This window comes from Bos grunniens, chromosome 12, assembly GCF_055505025.1.
Source record: "Bos grunniens cultivar Pamir isolate PY7600 chromosome 12, Bosgru_T2T1.0, whole genome shotgun sequence".
NCBI lineage: Eukaryota > Metazoa > Chordata > Mammalia > Artiodactyla > Bovidae > Bos > Bos grunniens.
In genome coordinates this window covers 82,201,218-82,227,628 of record NC_141176.1, presented here as the reverse complement: position 1 = coordinate 82,227,628, position 26,411 = coordinate 82,201,218, and the positions used below count along the sequence as shown (strand labels likewise).

The 26,411-nt window shown below is 46.6% G+C and overlaps 1 protein-coding gene across 50 annotated transcripts in view; it reads left to right on the top strand.

Annotated features, from left to right (window-relative positions):
- The window catches only part of DOCK9 (dedicator of cytokinesis 9), a 298,290-nt gene that overhangs the window by 117,795 nt on the left and 154,084 nt on the right, over positions 1–26,411 (top strand). For all 50 annotated transcript variants that reach the window (XM_086330406.1, XM_086330405.1, XM_086330365.1 and 47 more), the window contains exon 2: positions 18,309–18,425. In XM_086330406.1, the coding sequence (XP_086186532.1) occupies positions 18,396–18,425 (30 nt within the window). In that variant the 5' untranslated portion in view covers positions 18,309–18,395. The remainder of the gene's footprint in view (positions 1–18,308; positions 18,426–26,411) is intronic.

The following is a 26,411-nucleotide window of genomic DNA, read 5'->3' as shown; positions in this document are numbered from 1 at the left end:
GGATGGAGTTGGGGGTCACGTCACTCTTCCTTTGGGTCCCGTTTTATCATCCTCCCAGAAAATTATACAGCAGCATAGATAGATTGGTAGAATATCTGAGAATCTGGAGATATCTTACTTTCCTCCCTAGATTTCTTTTTTTTTTTTTGATTCCATGATAACCCTGAAATGTTCATTTCCTAATCAGTGAAAGAGGCACCGTGGTCCCCATGGTGTTTATAGGAGGCTGCCATCTGCTCAGTGTTCCCTAGCCTCTGACAGGTGGTGGCCAAACACGAGACAGCAGAACCGTGTCACTGCCCGTGAGTGATGTGGCCGGTCCCAAGAAGACCGTTTGGAGACCAGCTTCAGATCTGGTCAGGGATCTGCCTTTTAATCTCTGCAGGTGACCGCCCTTCCCTCCCTCCCGTACCATCCCTACCCTGGCTTCAGCACTTTTCTTGTCTGTAAAATAAGAAAGTGAAAGTGAAAGCTGCTCAGTCGTGTCTGACTCTTTGCGACCCCATGGACTATATAGTCCATGGAATTCTCCAGGCGAGAATACTGGAGTGGGTAGCCTTTCCCTTCTCCAGGGGATCTTCCCAACCCAGGGATCGAACACAGGTCACTCGCATTGTGGGCGGATTCTTTACCAGCTGAGCCACAAGGGAAACCCAATGAGAAGAAAAATGAAAAAAAAAAAAAAAAAAAGAAGTAAAATGAGACGCGTGTAGTAAATAACCTCAAAGTTTCCATCTGGCACTATGTTTCAGGGTCATTCACTTTGGCCCACAGTACGCTGTGATGGGGTCACATCAGGACCTGGGGGTTTGTTTTAGGTTCTGAGCTCAGTTTATCCAGAATCGTGTGGGTTTTGAGTTGGAGGAGCTATAAAACAGGAGATACTGGATTTCAACCCAATGTAATGAATAAGACAAGTGCAGTGGATTGGCAAACCTGGAAATAAATAGAAGTGGTATGTCTGTAAGTCACCCAGTTGTGTCTGACCCTTTGCAACCCATGGACTGTAGCCCGCCAGGCTCCTCTGTGCTGGGATTCTAGACAGACAAGAATACTGGAGTGGGTTGTCATGCCTTCCTCCAGGGGACCTTCCCGACCCAGGGATTGAACCCAGTCCCACATTGCAGGCAGATTCTTTACCATCTGAGCCACCAGCGAAGCAAATAGAAGTGGTAGCAGGGAATAATGTACAGGAAAGGCAAGAAGATCTGGCTTGAGCCTACAGATGAGACGACTGAGTCTAATTTTAGAAGCAAGAAGACTTGGAAATTATAGTTTATCCTCAACTTTCCAGAAGTTGGAAATATCCCTGTAATGTGATATAGGCTGTCCTAAGTTTCTCTTCGAGTGTCGTTTGAGGCTTGAGAAGTTTTTAGTGCTCGTCTTCCAGACAAGCGGAAGTGCCACTTCCCAGCAGGGCTCAGGGAGGAGCTGGTCCGGAGTTCTGTTTCAGGGTCTCCTTGCTGTGGAGCGTTGGTACCACTACTAAGGCAGAAGTGGGTCGTGCCAAGGGCCTGCCCTCGCAGTCAGAAGTCCTGGGCCCTATGTCTTCTAAACACTTGATTTTTCTAAGCCGAGATTGTTTCTGCCGGATGGAGATAGTCACGATGGCTGTCCTCCAGCCCCGTGTCTCTGAAAAGCTGTCTGGGCTGCCCTGGTCAACTTAACCACATTCAGTCTCTCCTTACTTTGAGCCCTGCCCTTTTATGCCACCAGGCCAGTTGCTCCACAGTGCAGATAATGGCCGTTCATTTCCTGCTTAAACCCTTTCGCTAACTTGTCTTTGCAGAAAAGGCAAAGCACGCCTACTTGACCCTCAGAGGCGGGGCTGAAGTTGCTTGCAGGTCTCTCTCGTCTGCTGCACTTCCCAAAATGCGTCCCGACCCCGGCCTTCAATTCCTTGCTCAAGGTGCTTTCACACATGGGCACAGCGCTGCTTTTTGCCTGGCAAGGCTTCACTGCCTGACCGCTTTCTTTCATCTTTCAAGTCCTGGTCACATACCAGCTCCTCAAAAAAGCCTGTACTCTCTCCCCACATCTTCCTGAAGACTGTGCTCCATGGCTCACCGTGAATCATTATTCTAGTGTGTTAGGTTATCATGCTTCTCTGCTGTGTTGTGCTGAGCTTTGTACAGTCTTCCTCTCTAGTGGGGGGCGGGGGTATACACCCCATAGGAACCCTGTGTTTTGTTTTTATATTCCATCTCTGACGTAATGTCAAAGCTCCCGCGCCCCCCCCCCCCATTTTCTTTCCTTCTGGCATGGCCCTTGTTACCTTTGCAGGATGTAAGGCATGGGTTGCCAAAAGGGCTTTTAGGAGAGACTGGACTTGAGGTTCTTTCTCCCTCTTCTTTCTTCCCTCTTTCACCTTCATCTGTTTTGCCACCAATATTCAAACATGCTGAAATGCCAAAACAAGTAAAAAGGGGTGCACTAGAGGAGCCTGCTTGACTAAATGTGATGTGGGTATTGTGCCCCCAAACTCTCCTATGCTTCTGTTATTTTTGATCTAAAGTAAAATGTTGGCTTACATTTTGTGACTTAAGGACACAAATGCAAACATAGGTGATCAGGGTCCAAACCTGTCTCTCTCTTCCTCTCAGCCAGCACCCATCGTTTCTGTATCAGTTCTACTGCTGCTCATTAGCCACCAAAACTGTAACATCATGATCTCTGATTCTTGTAGGACATTTGGGAAAGCTCATTGTGTGACCCTATTACCAGAATCCCAGTAAATTGATTGTATGTGGAAAGGGTAGTGGAGACCCACAAGATGTAGGGCCAAGAAGACAGTTAAGTGGGACCTGTTAGCAACACTGAACGATCCAGTTCTCTGCTTTAACTTCGTCACAACTTAACCTGACTATTTTGTCTCCAATGTGGGTAGTTTTATCTCCCTAAGTGAAAATTTCAGGAAGTTTTCTGTTCCTTGTTCTGCCCTGAAGTGTTAAAAATTATTTGTAAAACAAAAAGTATATTTCATACAGTCTCTCCAGGCAAGAATACTGGAGCGGGTTGCCATGCCCTTCTCCAGGGGATCTTCCCGACCCAGGGATAGAACCCAGGTCTCCCGCGTTGCAGGCAGATGTTTAACCATCTGAGCCACTAGGGAAGCCCCAGTGGAACTATAGCATGAGGCACATATGTAATTCTAAATTTTCTTGTAGCCAAATTACAGTGAAGTAAGTATGTGTAATTAATTTTAGTAATACAGTTTTTTAACCCAGTATTTCCAAAAGTAGTATCCTTTCAGCATTTAATCCTTATAAAATATCAAGGCATTATATATTCTTTTATTCATACTAAGTCTTTGAAACTGGCTATTTTACACCTGTAGCACATCTAAATTCAACATGGTCACATGTAGCTAGAAGCTGCTGTACCAAACAATGCAGGTCTGTAACCATACGCACTCCAGAGCTTCAACACCTCCAATCAGAAAAGTTGTAGGTTTTTTTGTGGGAGTGAGTCATATTTGTGAATCTGGGTTGGGGAGGAAACGCATGATTTAAGTTTAAGGTTGGGTTCTTGCCACAATCATGTCCTTGAAGTATTTGGAAATAATGTGAATGAGCTTTTATCTAGTGGCATTAAAACCTCATGTTCAAATCTGATTCTTCAGGAAGATTTAGTATTTTGGAGTATGATTTGTAATGTATCAATACTTGATACAGAAAATGATCTTTCAGGGAAGGACTCTGCTTTTTCTCTCTCCAGATGTGAGATTGTGGTACCTGGGCAGTTCAGTGCAGCTTTATGTTTCTGGATCTCAGAGGTGGGCAGAAGGCCTCGGATTCCTGTCCTCCCTGGAGGTGTGGAGGCTGGGGCAGCGTGGCGTGGCCCAGGGTTGTGCGTTCCCGGGACAAGAAGTGGGGGCTTTAGGAAAGGGCTTCCTGTTCTGGAACTCTGCAGTGCTGTCACGTGTCACATGGGAAAGGTCATGGGCTTGGCCCCAGGAGACCCACAGGTCACCATCTGTGAGACCTTTGTTGATTCATGGAACCCCTCTGAGGTTCAGTTTCCCCATCTAGGAAAAGATGGTGATGCAACCCTAAAAGTTTTGGGGCAGGTTTAGAGAGAGAATTTGTGTGTGATCCAGCAAAGCCTTGTTTATGCTCTAGGGACTAAAATTCTCTGTATCTGAATGAGCTTAACTACGTATGATCCCCATGACCAGTGCTCTGAACCACGCACTGTATATTGAAACCCTTCAGTGACCCTGTGATAAAGGTAAGAAGAAAGTGGCATTTTTCAGTGCTCTGTACCATGCACTGTATATTGAAACCTTTCAGTGACCCTGCGATGAAGATAAGAGAAAGTGGTATTTTTCAGTGCTTTGTACCACACACTTAATATTGAAACCCTTCAGTGACCCTGTGATGAAGATAAGAGAAATTGGTACTTTTCCCATTTCAAATGTGGATATGGAGATTGAGTAATTTGTCCCAAGGCCACATAGTCAACAAGCAGTCGAGCCAGGATTTTTAAAAAACACTTTGTAATATGAATTTCTGGAACATACATGAAGGTAGACAGACTAGGAGAGTGGTTTTCTGACTTGGGTGGCATCACAGACACCCAGATTGCCTGGCCCCACCCCCAGAATTTCTGATTTGGTGGCTCTGGGGGGAATGTGCATTTCCAGCAAGTTCCAGGCAGCTCTGGTACTGCTGGCCTGGGGCCATACTTTGAGAAACACTGGACTGATATGATGAACCCCCATCCACCCATCACCACCTGCAACAATAGCAATTATTTTGGGGATCAAGACTTTAATCCTGACACCCCATTCCTACCCTTGCTGGTGTCTGAACTGCCTTCCTGGTGATGACGTGCTCAGAAACGCCTGTGAACCAGAACCGTGTTCTGAATGTTCCATTCCCCGCCCCACTCCCCGCCAGTGTTCACAGATAAGTAGTTTAAAGTAAGTTGTTTTGAAATCTGACTAAATCTGGTTTTTAGAGCCTTTCAGCTTAATTACTTGACCATTTCAGGGTTTCAAAAATAACTTTTATTGACATAGGAAGAGTGAAGAATTTCAGTCTATAATGCTAAAAAAAGTGGGAGGGAAATTATTGACGGGAACGGAGTCTGTGGTGTAGATTGAAGCTAAACTTCTTTAGGCACCTACCGTGGTGTGTGTCTTTCTCTTTTGCCTCCATCGTTGCTTTTCACATGTGAAAAAATGTCAGGAGAATCAGCAGCTGGCATGTTGTGTGTGTGAGAGACGCGTACAGAGGCGTCCCTCGGGCTCTCCGCCTGTTCGCTGTCTCCGCCCTCCCTTCCCTGCCTCTCTGGCTCATGCCCTGCCTCAGGGCAGAAAGAAGACACTTGAGGTGCAGTCTGCACAGGCCGCACTCAGCTCTGCTCAGGATTCTCAGGAGCACAGGGCGTGGAGGAGGCCCGCCTGAGCCCCTCGATCTCTGTGCCCCCCGCACTGAGCACAGCTGACTGCACGCAAGCAGTTATGTGGGCTTTTGTTAATTAGTATTATTAGCTTCATTATTACCTCCAATTGCCATTCCATTTTCTAGATGCCATTGATTCGACAGTTTTTCATAGTCTCTAATTCTGTTCACTTTAGTAATAGGATAATAATTTTTGGAAAACCACACTTATTTATAAAAGTGACAAATACAAAACGCAGGCTCTTTTCCTTCCATCCGACTGATTGATTTTGCATGTCCAAGTATTGCTCACACTGCCGTGGTGATTCAGTACAGTCTGTCAGTGACAAGTTCTCTCATTTGAGTGCTCATTTCAGCACTGTGTAAAAGAATTCAGCATCTTATCAGTGTTTGTAATATAAAAAAGCGGTATTCACAAGTGTGTCATTCTTGGTGTTAGTCTCTTCTGAGGATAGCACCACATTTCAGCATGAGAAATATATTTAGATGTCTGCAAGTTTGGTGTTCATTACAGGTCCTTCTAAACATTCTCCAGTTCACCAGCTGTTGTGGTTTCATGATGAGGTTCGAGCTTTCTTCTCAGTCCACGCTAAGATAGGGTCCCCCTTTTCTCCAGTCTTCTGGACCAGGTGCTTGTGCATGCTGTCAGCGAGAGTGCAAAAATTTAAAATGTAGAGGCTGCGAGGAGGAGCAGGGACCAGGGAAGAGCATAGTCCAGGGGTCAGGAGACCCCAGACACCAGCCCAGCTTTGCCAGCAGCTCCACCTGGGACCTCAGGACAGTCACACAGCTCCCACCCATGCTCCCAGATGTCCCTGTCTGTGAGACGGGAGGGTTGGACCAGACAAATCTCAGGTTCTGACGTTTGCACAGTTGCAGCTCTGTTCTTACTGAACCTCCTGCTCATTTTAAACATGCCCAATTCTGAACAGCTGCTGAGGCCTTTGTTCCAGCACACATTGTTAGCAGTCTGCAGAAGAACGTGTATTGCTGGAGGAGAAGGTGATCAGATGTTGGTTGTCAGGGTCTTCCGAGTCCTAATGTCCTGGGTTAAGGGAAGAAGACTGCGTGTGTTACAAGGAGATCGGAGGCCATTCTCCACGGCTGGAGGATGTACGCGCCTCGTTTTATGTCTCTCAGTCTCTTTGCTCCTTCACTGGTTTGCTGGCTTCCTCAGGGCCCTTCCCAACATGGCCTGTCTGCACTGTAGCCTCATCCTTCACCATAGGCTGTAGTCCAGGGGTGGCTTGGAGACATGTGAGCTAATCATTGGGACGACCTCAAACAGATGCTGTTCAGAGAGTCGTTTATGTTAGACGAGGACCAAGGGCTGCCTGAGGCATTGGTGGAGTGGGACCCCTTGCGCAGAGCTCTACGCCTCAGCCTCCAGTGTTCCTACCCATTCAGAGAAACTGAGGCCTTGCGGGTAACTATCCATTGCTTCCTAAGCATATCCATCCAAGAGTCCACTGCTGATTTCAGGTGGCTTGTTCATTTGTGCTTTGCAGCCGCATCCAGTACTCTCAGAAAGGAGTTCTCATAAACACAGTTTTCTGCATCACACTGGGTTCCAGTGACGCTGTTGCAGCCTACAGGAGGTGCTCCGAGCCCTTGGCCTGTGGGGGCCCGTGCCTGCTGTGAGCTCTGCCTGGCTATCCTGAACTGCCCGCCACTTCCTGAACTCAGGGCTTCCCTCACAGCTCAGTTGCTAAAGAATCCGCCTGCGATGCAGGAGATCCTGGTTCGATTCCTGGGTTGGGAAGATCCGCTGGAGAAGGGATAGGCTACCCTCTCCAGTATTCTTAAGCTTCCCTTGTGGCCCAGCTGGTAAAGAATCTGCCTGCAATGCAGGAGACCTGGGTTCCATCCTTGGGTTGGGAAGATGCCCTGGAGAAGGCAAAGCCTACCCACTCCAGTATTCTGGCCTGGAGAATTCCATGGACTGTATAGTCTATGGGGTTGCAAAGAGTCGGACAGGACTGAGCGACTTTTACTTCGCTTCACTTCACTTCCTGAACTCACTTGTTCAGAGGGGATTGACCAGGCCTCAGAGGAGACCCCAGCAACTTCCTAAACCCCACTCCCCTTTTCATGATACAGATTTCAGGCCCCACAAAATCTGATTCCACCCGTGAGCATGCTCCTTGGCTTCTCCGTTTTCTCTGCAAGGGGTCTCCAGGCCACCCTGAAGCCTGACTGACTCATTCACCTCTCGGACTCAGTGCTAACCACTTCCTTTAGGAAGCACCGCACTGTCAGGCCCCTTCACTCACCGCGTGCCTGTGCAATGCAGGTTCTGTTTCATGGGCTAGACAAAGCAGAAATCATTTAGACATAATACCAGTAAATAAAACAGAGATCTTTCCCCTCCTGTAGCTGGTACTCTAACAGGAGTGGGGAGGGGAGGAGAGTCAGTTTCACTCTAGTGGGTCAAGCGCCACTCCTGGGTTCCCACTGCTGTCGGTCACCGTGTTCTGCCTCGTTCACACGTCCACCTGCCCACTGGCTCGTGAGCTTTCTCGGGCGGTGGGGTAGGCTGTGTCCTTTTCATCTCAGGATCCCAAAGACCTGGCACCATGCACGTGAACAGGCTGCATGAAAACGCATGGAGAGAACGAACACATATCTATCTGCTAACAGCCCTTGCACTGGGGGAGGGGGACAGCTGCTCATGTCCTGCGCTCACCCTAATTATAGGAAGGTGAGGATTGTTCCTTCAAATCTGACAGCTTCCAAGAAGTTCCCGGTGGGAGTATGGAGTGAGAGTTGTGTGCAAGACGGTGGTGCAGAAAGGCTCAGGGCTGCAGGATTAACATCTGCCTTTGGAAGCCCCGTTCCTTCTTATTGCAAGCGCCCCCTCCCCGCCCTCCACCCCAGCAGCAGTGCTGGGTCCTGTGGGGCAACGTGGAGAAGTGCACCATTTTGAAAAATGGACTCAGTTCCATGAAGCCTTTTCATCTCAGCCGATGGAGGAGGTTTTGTAGCTCACAGATAAATCAAGGAAGTCCTAAATTCTTTATAAGCAGAGCGACGCATTTCTCATGTCTTAAAATAGAGTGCACCAAGAGCTGCCGTTTCCTCAGTTTGCTATTTCAAGCAGTGGCGTTCAGGGTTTCAGCTTGTGTTAACATTTAATCACCAGACACACAAAGGCAAGAAATGACTAGAAAGTTCACGGGAAGCCATCATGTCAGAGGGGAGAGCAATAGAATCAGAAAGCCTTTTTGTTCAGCTCATCCCCTGGTTTTCGAGGCTTTGTGCACACTTGGCCAATGTTGAGCTCATTCGTGGGCCGACGCTCTCCCATTCTGCTGGATTCCAGAGGAGTCTTGTTTTCTTGGTGCTGAGAACATTACCTGACTTCCAATTGCCTGTGGATCTGGAACTTCAGTTTGCGTGGATGTCAAGCGGCCAAGCCCAGAGCAGCACATGCGATCGAAAGGACTGAGTTCAGCGAGGCTCTGAGGGAGATGGACAGGAGGGCATGTGGGTCCTGGCCTTTGGCGCCCGTGAGAGCTGCATGGTCACTGGAGGCCGGCCTGCTGCCGCCTGCTTTGACCAGTAGATGGGGACGGGGGCCCTGGGCATCAGTGGCTCACCTGGGCCCAGGGTATCCCTTCAGATGGAGCCGCTTCTTCCTACCATCTGGTCACATGAACAGCCTCAGGCTGTTCCGAGTCCTGTCCAAAGAAGCCAAGGCTTTGATTCACTGAGAGAAAACCATCTCTGGGCCCCGAGGAGTTTGCTCGCTCCATCCCCGCCCCCGCCAAGACTGTTCTGTCCTTTCCAATACCACTTGTAATGGAAGCGTCTGTCTGGGTTTTCTTTGGGCTCAGACCCTGAATTCCAGTGTCCTCTCTGTTTATTATCATATAGTTTTCTCCATGCTCGGCCTTTTGTTTTTCCTTCTCTATGAAAGTCCTAGCCATTGTTGTCTGTTTAATATGTTCTTGGAGCATAGAAGAAAGGTTTTGTATACAGGTTGGTGACATTGAATGTACGTGTAGTACTCACTCAAGAACAAAAAATTCAGATTGCTGTCATGCCAGCAACACTTTTAATAATAATATTATTAAAAGTGGCATTAAAAGTGCCCCCCGTCCCCATCTACTGGTCAAAGCAACACATAATAGTAATAATTACATTTATGTGCCTGCTGTTTGCCAGGCTGTGTTGAGCATTAATTCAACGAGGCCCAATAACAGCCCCACGTAACTTCATGGGCTCAGTTTTTTTAACCACTGTGCTAAAGATGGCCTTCAACTTGATCAGTATCTGTGTGATATATATATGGCCCTATCAGAGCAGATCCAGATTTTCCGAGCAGTGAAGCTTAGACTTTGGGGGCTTTAAGAAAAATAACTTAAGTTACAAATACAAAATAAGGCACAGAAGTGAATATTTATTTAGAATTTGAAAAGAAATCACAACCAATTACAATGTTTAAAAAGCCAAATTATCGACATCGAAAATACAGGAAAACAATACATTTTAATCAGTGAACCTCTTGACACACCTGAGTAATACTTTCTTTGAGACATTTTTTGGCTTCATACTCATATCACCTCTTCATACGATCATGACTTTGTGTTATCAGTCAGTGTCACAAGAATTAGATCATTTCGTCTTTCCTGTAGCAAGATTAGTTGAAATTTGTATTTGATTAATCATAGTTTAGAAGCGTTTAGCTTTGCAATGTTTGGTGACATCACATGAACTTTTAGGATTGAATAAATCTCTGTTAGGGTCATCATACAGGAGCTGTGTGCCTTGGGGGCATTCTGAGTTTGTGTGACAACTGATCTGCGATACCTCCAAGCAGTTCTGGTCCAAAATCTTGGGATGTACCTGTGTTGTGGTACCGCTTCTGTGTACCTCCTTGTCGTATTGCCTACATGACGTTGGGAGGACTGACTTAATGAGCCACGTTCCTGTAAATCTTCCTAAACCAAGATGCCAAGCAACAGTCAACCTCAACAGAGATGTATGGAGCCTGGAGAGGGGCTGTGCAAGGGAAGGGCATTAAGCTGTCACAGCGTCTCTGGGTCCTGGGCTCCATGCTGAGGGGGCATAGAGACAAGGAGAACCGGCCCTGTCCCAGGGCGCTAACAGTGGGGGAGATGAGCTGTTCATGGGTCATTTCAACGCACGGCCGAAGGAACTGCACCCTAGGACTGCTCCTAACGAGGCCACAGTGGTCAGAGAAGGGATAGGCTGCCTTCTGATGGGCTGAGGTGGTGCCCCAGTTATGTGGCCGTGCACTGCCTGTCCCGGGGCTAGAGCAACCCTGCTTTCACTTTCTTGGCAGCTCTGCCTGTGTCAGATTTGTTTTTTTAGAGCAACGATTCTGCTGCTAAAATAAAGCCTCTGTGGACCGCTGCAAAGGGCTGTAGGATTGTGACAGGTGGGTCTGTGTGGGGAGTGACAAGCGCACTGCCTGTGTCCCGGGCCCCCGGGTTAGAGACGCCACTGGAACCCACGTATCCACGTGCCCAAGGAGGGCTGAGCTGTTGGGTCAAGGAATTCAAACCCTTGCCTCCTGAAGAATTCTCATTCTTCCCTCAGCCCTGGTGAGGCAGCACTTCCTTGGTGACGTGAGGAGATCTCACAGCCCATGGACGGCAGCTGGTGCCATCTCATCTCTGCTTTCAGCTCTGCATCAGTGTCTGCCGGCACCTGCCACTAAACTAAATCAGGTGTTTACGAGCCTGCCTCTCCCACCTTCCAGGGTTTCTTTGACTCAGTTCCATAGCTAGTCTCCAGGGAAGGGCAGCCCTCCCTCCGCCCCAAACTAGGTAAAAACTTTGCCAAGTACTGTGCATATACATTTCTGAGGGGAGGGGCCCTCGGTCTCAGGGGGTCCATAACCTCAGGGAGATTAAGACTCTCAGCATGGTCTTGTTCCGTGTTCATCCCTGAACTCACAAATTCCAGCGCAGTTCCTGGGCCATCATGGTAGTCCAGGTGTTCTTCAGAATCCCTGGGAGAGCTTCTTGTAGGATGGTTGGTCCCTGCCTGGAGCTTCTGATTCAGGCTTGGGAGGAGGCCTCAGAATTGACATCTGTATCAGCTTCCCAGGTGATGCTGACGGTGCTGTTCCCCGGACCCTGCTTTGAGAAACACTGCTGTAGACTGCTGTGGCCTCGTAGCACCACAGTCCTCTCCCTATCTGATTTCACAGCAACCGAGAAATGAATGTTCATACATAAGGACTTTTTAAAAAAAAAAGTATTTATTTTTAGTTGGAGGATAATTGCTTTGCAACGTTGTATCGGTTCCTGCCACACATTAGCATGAATCAGCCATAGGTATCCACAGCCCCTACCTTCCTGAAGCTCCCTCCCACCCCGTCCCACCCCTCCAGGTCATCACGGAGTGCCAGGCTGAGCTCCCTGTGTCAGACAGCAGCTTCCCACTAGCTAGCTATTTTACACATGGTAATGTGTGTATTTCAGTGCTGCTCTCTCAACTTGTCCCACTCTCCTCTTGCCCGACTATAACCATAAGTCTGTACATTATGTATGAGTCTCTATTCCTGCCTTGCAAATAGGTTCATTGGTACATTCCATATGGGGATTCCATTTTTCTAGATTCCACATACTTGCATTAGTAAACGACATTTGTTTTTCTTTTTCTGACTTACTTCACACTGTATAACAGGCTCTAGGCTCGTCTGATAGATAAGAACTTTTAAGCTCCCAACGAGGGAGGAAGCTGAAGGACTTGACTATAGATTGAGCTGCACTTTTTACACACTATGAAGCACAGTCACGCACTGGACATGTTCCAAACATCCTACCCGGGAGCTGGCTGAGCCCCATCCTGCCTAGGGAGACACAAGTGTCCTGGAATATTGAAAATTCAAGCAGGTAAACGTGCAGAGTTCCAAAACCTGGTAGTTCTAATGGCCTAGGAGCTTTGTAAGAGCATTGGCCATTCATCAATTTAGGTAATTCTGGACCCACATAAATCAAGAACTGGTATGTCAATTATACCTCAATTGAAAAAAATAAAGTAGCCCTTCCTATAATCAGGCTTCATAAGATGCCTGAACTCCTGCTCTCTGTACATCCCAGCTTGGCCCGGCTCTGCCTCAGCCTTACTTTATGTGCATGGTTGCCTCCCCAGCTTAAGCTGGAAGTTTAATCAGTAACCCCCTGTGTGATTGGCCCGATCCCCTGCACCCCTCAGCTAGTGGCTGTCCTAGCCCTGAGTCTAGACGGGCTCCAGTGTGCGAAGTCATCAGCAGGAAACAGCGATCCTCACTGCGACTTCCAGCCCAGAGAGCTGCAGGGCATGCATTCCAGCTGCTCCCTGGCACCTGAGGGGCCCTTCTGACGTCAGGCCCCCTGTCACTGATGGCCAGCCCTCCCTCTTGCAGTGAAGATTGCTGTCGTGTCCTGCCTCCCGTCAGCTGTACATGGCCTCTGACTTGTAAGAGTCCCCGTCCAGTACATCATTGATTTTCTCTATCACTGACTCCAGGTTCTTTCTTTGGCCTCATGGCCGGGCAATTGCAAGGAATGCAGGATTGTGGGGTGCCGTCTAACACTCTTGAGTCATGTCACCAGGAGAAACATTGAGCTTAGGTTTGTCGAGATGGCTTTAAAGCCAAGGTCATGAGCCAGCTCTGTGCTAAGCCTCTTACTTCTGAACCAGGAGTCCGGCTGTCTGATAATTAACTTAATCTCGTTTTGCTCTTCAGTTCAGTTGCTCAGTCATGTCCGACTCTTTGCGACCCCATGGACTGCAACACACCAGGGCTCCCTGTCCATCAACAACTCCCGGAGCTTGCTCAAACTCATGTCCATCGAGTCGTTGTGCTATTTGTGTGTCATTTCTGTCACCAGTGATGCTGCAGGCCAGCTTCCTACACTGGTAGGCTGAGGTTTCCCCCCGACACCAGCCCCCCCACCAAAAAAAAGAAAACACATGTGACCAGCTGGAAAAGCTTAGTGGAGCTGAAGAACAGCGAACAGCTGTAACCAGTGAATCATCAGTTTAAAGAGGAGTGGAAAATAGGCAATTGTGCTCTTAACCCACAGCTTGGTAGATACTGGCCCCCTCACATCTTAACCCGCAGCTTGGTAGATACTGGCCCCCTCACGTCTTAACCCACAGCTTGGTAGATACTGGCCCCCTCACGTCTTAACCCACAGCTTGGTAGATACCGGCCCCCTCACGTCTCCCAAGCCCCCCTCTCTGTCATTTCTGTGTGTCTCCTGTTGCTGTCTTTATCTTGCCCTTATGTTTCCTCCATCTCTGTATCTTCTACTTCTGCCACCCCAAGGTGGCTGTCACCTGTGACTCTTCTTCTCCCCCATCTCAATCTTGGCCCTTTTCCTGTCCTTCTTCACCAGTCTCCACTCTCAGCCTTTATCCTCTGATGGTTTCTTTCTTCCCTCCTCCTAAAAGCCACGTGTGGAAGGCAGGCACTGGGCCAGCTATCCGTGTTGGAAGCAGGAGCTTTATGCCTTGCTCTTAGGCAGCAGGTGGGTGGGTGGCTCTCCTCTGGTCCCTTTCCCCTGGAGTCAGTGGCTCTGTCAGGGACAGTGCCCTGTGCAGTTGCTGAAAACCTCCCCCCGGACAGGTCTCCAGGAGTCGTTTCATTGAGCAACTTAAGGGTGTGTACACATGTCAACTCTTCCCAGTCCTGGAGACCACAGAAGACATGTTATTCTTCCCTGCTGCTGCTGCTAAGTTGCTTTAGTCGTGTCCGACTCTGTGCGACCCCATAGACGGCAGCCCACCAGGCTCTCCCGTCCCTGGGATCCTCCAGGCAAGAGTACTGGAGTGGGGTGCCATTGCCTTCTCCGATTCTTCCCTGAGATTTCCTTTATTTCTAATTCTTCCCTGAGAGGTAGGCTTTGAAACATTGCCATCCTCCTATGAGTTTTCCTGATTCACATGCACCATCCGTCTTTTAAAAGAGAGGTCGACACTGTACTGCGGTTGAGCATTGGTGAGCACTGACCCTTCACAAGGCAGCCTGGGGAAGGAAGACTTCTGATGGACAGGAGACTGTGTTCTCGTCCCGTCTGCTGGCTACTGGGTGGCGGTTAGCGTCAGGCCGTGAGCTCAACTCCTGATCCTCTGTTCTGGGGCTCCTTCGAATGGAGTGATGTTTCCACGCCTACCTCTTTGTGGTGTTAAAGGATAGCCTGAGGCATATTAAACATTTCAAGGGTTGGTTTGAGCAAAAATAGATTTGAATTGAGCAATACCCAATTCCCAGAGGTTGGGAGTGCTCTGATGGTAGGAGCTGGGGAGAGACTTCTGTAAAGAAAAGCGCAGAAGCAAAGAAAGGAGCTGTCGACTGGCTCCAGCACGGAGCCTGGTTGGCTGCTTGTGCCGGGTTGTCCTTAGTGTTTTGATTTCATAACCTTGAGGCATTTACAGGCTTACATTTCCGTTTGCTTACATAGGCAGCCACCTATGGCATTAGAAGCACCTCAGACTGATGGCCTCTGGGTTTAATTAATTTAACAGTGGATTAAGTGTGATCATCTGTGTGAAAACACCTTGAAAGTTAACAGCGGCCCACAGAAGCAAGGTAGCCCTAATACCTACAATGTTACATTAAATACTGCCAAGATACCTTCAGGGGAAAACAATAATTAACCTCATTAACAAAAGCATTAGTTGTTGTGCTAAACAGCAAAAGTGATCTATGACTATGTAGATAGTTTTCATTTATGGAAGATTTAAGAAGTCCAAGTTCAGTCAAATGGCGAGAGCTGTCATTAAATGCACTTAAGATGTAAACGTATTGTCTGTATCGGTCCGTGGGCAGGAAACACATCAGTTATTTGAATGTGGACAGTTAACATCCATTTTGCCAACAAGCACCCGTAGACTGATTACTATATACAGCATAACAAACTGAAATAAAGGAGGAAATGATTTAAGTTGAATTAACATACTTTGGCGGAGAAGGCAATGGCACCCCACTCCAGTACTCTTGCCTGGAAAATCCATGGATGGAGGAGCCTGGTAGACTGAAGTCCATGGGGTCGCTAAGAGTCAGACACGACTGAGTGACTTCACTTTCACTCTTCTCTTTCATGCATTGGAGAAGGAAATGGCAACCCACTCCACTGTTCTTGCCTGGAGAATCCCAGGGACAGCGGAGCCTGGTGGGCTGCCATCTATGGGGTCGCACAGAGTCAGACACGACTGAAGTGACTTAGCATAGCATAGCAACATACTTTGGAGAAGACTTTCATTTTCTGTGACAGTTCTTACTTGAAAACAACTACCCACTCCAGTACTCTGGCCTGAAGAATTCCATGGACTGTATAGTCCATGGGATTGCAAAGAATCGGACACAACTGAGTGACTTTTGCTTTTGCTTTCAAATCTTTTTGGGCCTCTTTTAAATGTAAAAACAGTTTAACATTACCAATATTTTGAAAGAAGAAATTACATCCACTTTTCACAAGATAGCTTTACTTTTTTTGATTGTATATATTTTTAATCTCCATCCATAAACATGTACTTTTATAATAATTGTGCACTTATTTGGGCACTATTTTTTTTTCTCAGCATGTTTTGTAGAGTCTACTTAAATCAAGTAATTGACATTAAAGATGAGCATTTTATACTTCTAGAGCAAGGTGCGGAGAAGGCAATGGCACCCCACTCCAGTACTCTTGCCTGGAAAATCCATGGACGGAGGAGCCTGGTAGGCTGCAGTCCATGGGGTCGCTAAGAGTCGGACACGACTGAGTGACTTCACTTTCACTTTTCCCTTTCATGCATTGAAGAAGGAAATGGCAACCCACTCCAGTATTCTTGCCTGGAGAATCCCAGGGACAGGGGAGCCTGGTAGGCTGCCGTCTATGGGGTCACACAGAGTCGGACATGACTGAAGTGACTTAGCATAGCATAGAGCAAGGTGACTGCCTCAGTAAGAAAACTGAGAACTCCATGGCGGAACACAGTAGATGCTTTAGTTCTTGTTCACAGGCTGTTTCAGTGCCTGTTGTAAGCAGGCAGCCTTCTGCTGGGTGATTCAGAAGCCAGACTCCTTCCATCTTGGGGTTGCACCCTCTGCTCAGCCTCCTGAGTCCACTGCTGGGTCCACTGTGTGCTGCTGGCAGAGGGGCGTAGGGAGGGAGCAGGGGAGAGAGGCTATCTCTCAGATCCAGAGGCTGGGAAGTCTAAGATCAAGGCATGGGCAGATTTAGTGTTTGCCTAGGGTCCACTTCGGTTCATGGATGCTCTCTTCTTGCTGTGTCCTCACATGGTGGAATGGACAGGAGAGCTTTTGGAGGTCTCTCTTATAAGGACACTAATCCTGTTCATGAGGGTTTTACCTCATTACCTAATCACCTCCCCAAAGCCCGATTTTGAAATCCCATTGTTTTTCAGGATTAGGTTACAACACATGGGTTTTCAGGACATAGTCAGTCAGTCTATAGCAGAGGCTTTTTATGAGCCAGGCTTGGCAGCAGGCCACATCCCTTCTACTCACATGCCATTGGTCACAAGACAGTCATGTGACCACATCCAACTATGGGGAGGCTGGGAAATGTAGTCCAGCTCTATTTGGAAGGAAAGGATACAAATTTGAGGAACACAGGGCAGTCTGTCAGAATTTCTAATCTAGTTGCCATATACCAGATATCTTTAGTATTTTTCCTACATATGAATTGACATTTTACTATATAGAGCATTTGTTGAAATTGTATATATTGGATGTTTTTATAAATAGTTTCAGAAATAATATTGCAGTAAAGGATTTATTGATATAATGAATTTATTTCTGATAACTGTGTGTGTGTGTGCATGCATGCACATGCATCTCTTTAGCACTTGGTGTACTGTGCTATAATTAGTTGAATATGTATCTTTACTGTTGAGTTAGCCCAGTTAGTGCCTTGCATGTGGAAAGTGATCACTAAACACTGTGACAATGACTAGAACTAGATGAGATTTTTTACTAACTTTGGAAATGGCTAGAAATGGCATATTCTCTTCAGCTCGTTGCCTCATTCTTCTGATTAGTGCATGCTAGGGATGGCCACCCCTATCCCCTGGGGCTCACCCACAAGCCCTGGTTTAAGTACTTTTTCCCCCTTACTGGCCTGGTTTTAGTCCCGCTCACATTTCTCTATATTTCGGTGTTGCATATGTAAGTAGGTAGATAGATCAGATTAGACAAGGCTATTTTGAGACTCAGAGAACTGAGTTTCACAGAGTTTTATATAAAATATTGAGCTCTGTGGATGTTTTAAGCCCAGGGTTAGGGTTAGGGTTAGCCCAGGATCAAGAAGAGATGGTCATAGCTGGAGCCACTGGCCATCGTTGCCAGATCATGGCTGGATTCCCAGAGTGGCTCTGGCAAAGCTTAAGGCTTAGTAGGGGACTGACCTAGCCAGGGGTGACCCAAGATGTGACTGAAGTTCCACCAGACCCCATAGCCTCCTTTGTATTTAAATAACCAAACAAGCAGAGGACCAGGAAGTGTCTTCTGTTCTTTTGAAAACAACTTGTTTCTCTTGCTTTTGATTCTTCCTGATAGCAAAGCTGCCACACTCTCATTGTAGAGAAGTTGGAGAATGCAAAAACATGTAGAGTAGTATGGATAAGGGACCTATGCTTTGGGCTTCCTGGGTGGCTCAGTGGTAAAGAATCTGCCTACCATTGCAGGAGACTCGGCTTTAATCCCTGTGTTGGGAAGGTCCCCTGGAGAAGGAAATGACTACCCACTTCAGCCAGTTTATTCTTGCCTGGGAAATTCCATGGGCAGAGGAGCCTGATGGGCTACATAGAGTTAGGGGTCGCGAAGAGTTGGACACGACTGAGCGAACGCATGCAAGATGTATAAAGTTCTTCAGTCTTGAGAAGTTGCGTTTATCTGTAGGTGTTTCAATTGCTTATCTCTTCACCTTCCAGGCCAAGCCAAAGCTCATTGAGCCACTGGACTATGAAAATGTCATCGTCCAGAAGAAGACACAGATCCTGAACGACTGTCTACGGGAGATGCTGCTCTTCCCGTATGATGACTTTCAGGTGAGGGTAAATAGCACCGTGCGGTCGAGCTTTACAAATAGTTCTTTTTTGTCTCTTGGTTTATTGTTGGGTTAGTTCATTTAGGGAATTAAAAAGATGAAGAGATGCTATTTTAGGGAGAAAATTTATTGCCATTATCTTATTCCAAGTGTTCCCTCATGACTTGATTTTTTATTGGTATTGTTTTACATATATGTGTTATATGTGTGTGTGTGTACACACACAGATATGAATATATGTTATGTGTGTGCATATCTGTGACTACGTGCATATTCATATGCATAAAACACACATACATATATAACACAAATGTTTTCTCAAGCATTTGTCTGTTATCTTGAATAGAAGTGGTATCAGTTCAGTCGCTCAGTTGTGTTCGACTTTTGAGACCCCATGGACTGCAGCACGCCAGACTTCCCTGTCCATAGTCTGAGCTAATTCTGTAGACACAAGTGCCTCCTACATCTTAGGAAATTTGTTTGAAGAGGATTTTAAGGGTTTTGCCCAGTGCCTTGGAGTCTTAAGGATGGGATTGGCTCAGAAGTGGCAGAAGGTTTTGTCAGGCGTCATTTTAAGCTGTCACTTTGGGAGACTGCCTGGAGAGAGGCCCTGAACTGTGCGTGGGCTCACTGAGAAGAGTTTGGGGCTCCTGACATCCAGGAACGTCCTAACATGTTCCTCACTGATGCAGTGACAGGTGCTGTTTCTGGGAACTCAGTAGCTGCCGGCAGGGCACTCAGCATAGCTTTTGTTGTGAGCAGCTCTTTAGATGGCTGCTTGAAGCCTTTCAGACTGTCCTGTGCTCAGTGACCCACAGCAGCTTCCAGGCCAGTGAGAAGTGATGGAACCCCAGTCGCGTTAGATGCTTGGCAGCCTGGAGTCACATCCATCCATTGGAGACTCCAGTTACTGCCCTTGCTGTCCTGGGATTTAACCTTGGAGCGTCCTTCTTCTCTACCTGATGCCGTTATCATCCTAGACTTCTCTGTCCTGAATTAAACTACCGCCCCCCGCCCCTGACTCTGCCTTTTTTTTGAAGCTTCTTTGATTCTTTGTTGTTTAATTTTAAAAACTAATATATGCTTGTAACAAACAAATAAGCAGATCCTATTGAAACACTTGACATTAAAAAGCCTTCCTTCCACCTTCTTTTTAATCCCACTCCCCAGAACATCACTTGCTATATATACAGTTTTCTATATGTTCAATTGTCTTTGGAAACTTCCATGTTAATAACAATCATCAAATCATATTCCTTGAAGTTTTTTCTCCCCCCATCAAATTTAAGAGCTTCCAGTTTACAACAAAGGTGAGAATTTTCACAAATATTCACTTGTTCAAACTTGTGAGAGATACTTGTGGAGAAAATGATGATTCTTTAGTTCTTTCCTGAAAAATTAGGAATGCCACAGAAATGAAATTGAGCATTAGTGGGATGTTCCACTGATAAATGGTTTCAAATCATGCCCCAAAATACAGTGCCCTTGAAAACTTCATTACAAGAATAGGTTACCCAACTAAAGGATGAATAAATGGAAACCTCAGAATGAAGTCTTTCCTCTGTGATTTTGACAACAGTTTTGTTAACATGAGGAGTTAAATTAGATGATTATAAATTAGACTCCATGTTGACATATTTTTCCTGCACTGTGCTCTGAGGAAGCTAAAGGTTATCTCAAGTTTCTTTGAGCATGAAATATTGGTATCTGTTCTTCTTAGTATCAGTTAGAGTAACAAAGTTATTTCTAGTTTTGCAGCCTAGAATGAAAAGTTTTAGTTGAAAACTGGAGATCCAGTTGCTTCAGAAACATACCAACCCCAGAAATAAGATACACTTATAATTTCATTTTTTTATCTCACCAACAGAGAACCTGGATGTATAAGCAGTTGTAGAAACAGATGATTAAAACTTTGAGAAAAACTCCTTTTTTCCTTTCGCCTGTAACAACTTTTCTGGGGATACCAGACATAAATATTCTAGGAACAGCAAAGAACTCATTGACATTTTGCTAGCCAAGATTGATGAAGAGTGTTAAGTTCTGTTTAGGGGAAGCTTTTTCAAAGATTAAGGAGCTTGAATTTCAGCTTTGATCCCCATCACAGTAATTGCAATGGGCCACGTGGAAGTTTAGATGCTGCCGTTTTCTTTCTAGGTGTCCTCCTGTATCCTAGTCTGGGAAGGCCATGTGCTTTCTTGCTAAATTGTCTCAATGCTTTTATGACTATGTAGTTGGTTGATCCAGTGACATGTCTTAGTGATATCATGGATTTCTTCTGTCTGTCCCTGCATTTTTAGGCAGAATGAGGGCAGAATTATTATTGTATTATCAGAGGCAGAGGGAATAAATTAGACAGGGGCAAGTATTTTACTTCATGTGAAATCAAGGTAGCAAGCTGGTTAGGAAATGGGTCAACTAGTGAGCAAAACGCATAGTGGGGTTGAGTTGTAATCCTACACTTTCCAGTTAAACAATATTAGTTATTATATCATTATATCTTATAATATATATTATTATATTATATTATTATTAATAAGATAATAGAATTTGGTGTGAAATTCTGTCACATATATTCAGAATGGTAATTTACTAAACTGTAGGTGTGTATAGCCGGAGAAGGCAATGTCACCCCATTCCAGTACTCTTGCCTGGAAAATCCCATGGACGGAGGAGCCTGGTAGGCTGCAGTCCATGGGGTCTCTGGGAGTCAGACACGACTGAGCGACTTCACTTTCACTTTTCACTTTCATGCTTTGGAGAAGGAAATGGCAACCCACTCCAGTATTCTTGCCTGGAGAATCCCAGGGACCGGGGGGCCTGGTGGGCTGCCATCTATGGGGTCGCACAGAGTCAGACACGACTGAAGCAACTTAGCAGCAGCAGCAGCAGCAGCAGGTGTGTATAGCAATGATACATTTATACAGGTCACGTGTAGACCTGTGTTGGTATTGGTCAGCCCCTAAGGATGTCTGAGAACGAACCTTGTAGAGAGAAGATTTGTTGTTGGATCTACTTGTCTAAGGTGGGAGGAGAGTGTTTAAAACAAAAAATCCTGAGAGACAGAAAGTCAATGTGAATTTCAAAAAGACAGTTCTCAGCTGTCAGAATATCTATGAAGTTTTATCTGCCAAGATTAGGGCAGGAATGCCGAAGCTCAGACAGCCCTCTCTAGCTGACTGCACCTGTGTTTTCAGAATCAGATTCTGGTGCTCCGGGGTCGTTCTGCTCTGTGTCTGCCCTGGCGTCCTGGTTCTCCTCCCCAGCAATATCTTCTCTTCTTTCCCAACCTTCTAGAATGTTTTCACCCATGAGGCCACTTCAGATTCCATGTCTTCTGAAGCTGTTAAAGTCCAAGTAATGTTTTCCATCTTCTCTTCATTCTTCTAATACTTACTGTCTGCACTGTGTATCTGAACACTTAAGTACATTGTCTAGAGCTTTTCAGTAATGGCTTCTCATGCTTTCTGTCTTCAAGTGTCTCCACCCAGACTGTGGCCTTGAGGAAGGCTCAGGTACTCGGTTGGTGCCTCTTTGACCTCCAGACATTAGACTTTGGTGTTGGACATAAACTAACGAGGCATAAGGTTTGTAAGAAAGATGTGAAAACAGTATGTCATATTCCACTTCTGAGGATATACCCAAAAGAATTGACAGCAGAGACTCAAAGAACTACTTGTACATCCCACATTCCTAGCAGGATTATTCATAGTAGCCGAAAGGCAGAAAAAAACCCGAGAGTCTATCGATGGGAGAATGGATAAACAAATTGCATGCATATGCACAATGGAATATTATTCACCCTTAAAAAGGAAGGAAATTCCGACACATGCTACAACATGGATGAACTTTGAGGCGTTATGCTAATTGAAATGAGTCAAAAAGGAACAGATATTGTATGATTCCACTTATACGAGATACCTGGAGTAGTCAATTTATCAAGACAGAAAGTGAAATGGTGGTTGCCAGGAGATAAAGGGAGATAATTGTTTAATGGGTACAGTGTTTCGATTCCACAAGATGAAAAGAGCCCTGTGCAAGATGGAGAATGTTCTTAATGCTACTGAATTGTACTCTTAAAAATGGTTGAGATGTAAATTTTATGTTATGAATATTATGCCACAATGGAAAAAAAAAAAAAAAAGAGCAGGTTGTTATGAGATTTCTGTGCCATACAGATCTGAAATTGTTGTCTTCTAGAAGCTGTATGAGCAGTCAGGGTAAAGCGTGACTCTCTGAGGCTCATTCAATTGACATTTCAAGGTGTATTGTCAGTGTCAGATCTCTTCAACAAAAAAATTTAAAGGGAAAATGGGAAAATTATTAATAATTGGAAGCTCTAGAAATGTTCACTTTTGGAAATGTTTAGTTACAGGAGAATCCTAGAGTGTTCTCAGCATTGTATCAAAAAAATGTGGTTAATTCATTTTCCTTTAAACAACATCCTGATATTTATTTTTCCTCTGTTTCTTTTCCTCTTTGGCTTACATGAGCCTGATAAAGATCTACAAACCACTGACCTAAAAAGGAAACCAGGCCCCACTACTTACAAAGGGCTTGGACGTCCCTCATCTCATTTCCCATCTGTCCTTTTGAAAAGAACTTTTTTTTAATTCATGGTGTTTTGTCCTCACTTTTTATTATATGCTGCCAAAAAATAATTTCAATACTTTCTTTTGGGCTTTTTATTGCAAAGTGCTCTTTTGATATAATTCCTCAAAATTTTTATCAGTCTGCATTCAGTGGTCAGTGATGTCCATTTCCATGAGCATTGTGGTTTCTGGGATATTAGTTCATGTCGAGGACTGAACCTACCTGAAAAATCTGGATAAATAATGTTTCTGAATTGACATTGGCCAGACCCTCAGGAGATAAGGATTTTAATTCTACGTCAGATAATGCCTTTAATGGAAAACGGTGACAGGTCTTTTTTATCTTTTTTTTTTTTTATCATCAACTATGTCTTAAAAAGAAGAGCTTAGTTTTTTGGACAGCACTGATCAGCTGAGTTGAAGAGTGTGTTTATTTAGCATATAGTCTGTAGTTATACTGATTGTGCAAAGGGCTCAGACAGGGTTCTTGCTTTTGAATTGCTCAAAACTTAGGAAAGGAGCTACTGAATTCATGTTAATAACGAGAAGGAGAATGTGACTAGTATCAGGACAGATTGAATCCCATGGAAATTTATTTTTGGAAGTTTAAGATAGTGGGACGTCCAGGTGCTGAGTCCTTCGTGCTTGTGTGCCTGCTACGCCGCTTCTGTCGTGTCTGACGCTTTGCAGCCCTATAGATTATAGCCCACCAGGCTCCTCTGCCCATGGGGTTCTCCAGGCAAGGATACTGGAGTGGGTTGCCATGCCCTTCTCCCGGGGCTCTTCCTAACCCAGGGATCCAACCCGTGTCTCTTATGTCTCCTGCATTGGCAGGCAGGTTTTTTACCACTAGTGCCACCTGGGACACCCTTAGTGGTTGGAAATGCAGAGGTCCAGCCTAAGAGCCAAGCCAGGGTTACTGATCTGGGCTCACCCACAGAAACATGAGACAGCAGTCAGAGGGACCGAGCGCTTGAGGGTGCCCTCAAGGGACTGGATCTTGGGGAGCACCTTCACCTAGGAGGAAGGGAGGTGAGTGAGAATCAGACAGAAAGTGGGAGGAGGACCAGGAAAGCAAGGGGCCCTGGAAGGCAGCGAGAGGGCTTTGAAGAAGGCAGGCAGAAAGAGCCAGTGGCCCCGCACTCCTGCCGCTGAGGTGGGAGAGTGGTCCTCGGTGCCGATAACCCAGGCGTTGTTGTCTTTGTTGTTCAGTCACTCAGTCGTGTCCGACTCTTTGAGACCCCATGGACTGCCGAACGCCGGGCTTCCCTGTCCTTTACCATCTCCCGGAGCCTGCTCAAACTCATGTCCATTGAGTCGGTGATGCCATCCAACCATCTCATCCTCTCTCGTCCCCTTTTCCTCCTGCCTTCAGTCTTTCCCAGCATCTAATGAGTCAGCTCTTTGCATCAGGTGGCTGAAGTATTAGAGCTTCGGCTTCAGCATCAGTCCTTCCAATGAATAGGCATGTCGTTCCAATGAATAAGCATCCTAGGCATTGTTGCCTAGGATGGTCGTTTCCTGCTGGGGCTGAAGAATTGACTGAGCGGAGCACAGAGGTCAGCGTTGAATGATAGCAGAGAGAAGGAATCCTCATGACTCAGAGCAATAACAGGAGGTTTTGATCAGGATTGGGGAAATGAGAGAACAAGCTAGGAAGGGAAGCCCAGGAGTGAGGAAGAGGCCGAAGAGTTATGAGGGATGTATTTGGAAGTGAGGGCTCTTCAGAGGAATCTGTGGGGATGGAATGAAGGGTCTTTACAGGAAGAGTTTAGGAAGGAGAGAGAGTTCTATCTCTAATTGGGAGCAGAGGATTGGGTATTAGAGAAATTGAGAGGCGGATTGGGCTAAGGGAGGGAATGTCATGCTGGCCTGGTAAAGAACAGCCCGGGGGAGGGTTCGGAAGGGCAGGGGATGGGGAGGGTGTGGCAGCGGGTCAGCCCCCCACTGCTGTCACCGTGGCCGCAGCCCTCATCCTTTCTTACCTTGATTAATCCAATCAAGTCTTCCAGGTCTCCTGTCCTTGCCCTCTTCCCGTCTGTCCTAACAGCATAGCCAGGGTGATCTTTTGAAAAGTAAGCGATTGGCAGGTCTGATCACCTCACACCTGTGTTCAAAGGCCCTCAGTGAAGTCTTACTGTGGCTTACTGTGTTATCATCACTGCCTCCGGCCCGCTCTCTGCTGCAGCCCCGCTGGCCTCCCTGGGGCTCCTCTGGGAGCCTCCTGCCCCAGGGCCTCTTCTCAGGCTGTTCCCTCTGCCTGATGCGCTCTTCAACCAAGCTCTACCCCACCTCCCAGCAGGCCTCCCTCCAACCCTTGCACCCTGGTGGAGCCCTCGCCCTCTGCCAGGCCCTCCACCTGCTTCTGGGCCTTCTGGCTGTACCCAGCGCAGTCCAACTGACGTGGCACCCAGGTGGGTGCTCCGGCCCTCCTCACTGCCCCCCGGGCACCCCTCTGGGTCCCGTGCTCTGTCCTGGCAGAGAAGGCCCATCCCACGGTGGAGCGGGGCCAGTGCCGCAGTCCCGTGGGCAGCTCTCGGGGGCGTGATGATGTGTGTTCTGCTTTCTGTTAGGGAGCTGCGGCATTTACACAGAAGGTGGGGTGAGGCTGCCCCAGCAGCTGGGCGGCCCCGGGAGCTGCGGCACCTCCTGCAGAAACCCTTAGAGAAAACATCTATCAGGTTGATCTCTGTGTTTACCTAGCACTTCAGACATCTTCATTTTTCCTCAAGACAGCTTGGTGAAGCAGTAGCTTTATTTTTTCCCCCCACCACACAGGCAATGTATGGCATGATTTTTGTTAGAAACACTATGTGGTGCTTAGGAAAACTTGTTATTGAGCAGGGAGTTGAGATTACCTACATAAATAACTAGATGAAATAAAACACACACACACTCACAATATCACCTGCATAAGTGAGTCTAAGATTTGATTTTCTCAGGTGGAATGAAAGGTATTGGATGGATCTGGAAGTCCATTACCGAAGCAGTGTCTTCCCCATGTCAGGCCACAGTTTCTTTCCTTCCTCCTTCCTTCTTCCCTGGTGGCTCAGCTGGTAAAGAATCCCCCTGCAATGCAGGAGACCCCGGTTTGTTTCCGGGAAAATCCCCTGGAGAAGGGAATGGCTACCCACACCAGTATTCTTGGGCTTCCCTTGTGGCTCAGCTGGTAAAGAATCTGCTTGCAATGCGGGAGACCTGGGTTCAATCCCTGGGTTAGGAAGATTCCCTGGAGAAGGGAAAGGCTACCCACTCCAGTATTCTGGCCTGAGAATTCCATAGACTGTGTAGTCCATGGGGTTGCAAAGAGTCAGACATGACAGAGCAGCTTTCCCTTTCCCTCCCTCCCTCCCTCCCTTCTCTCCCTCTCATTCTCTCTCTCTTTCTTTCTCAAATCT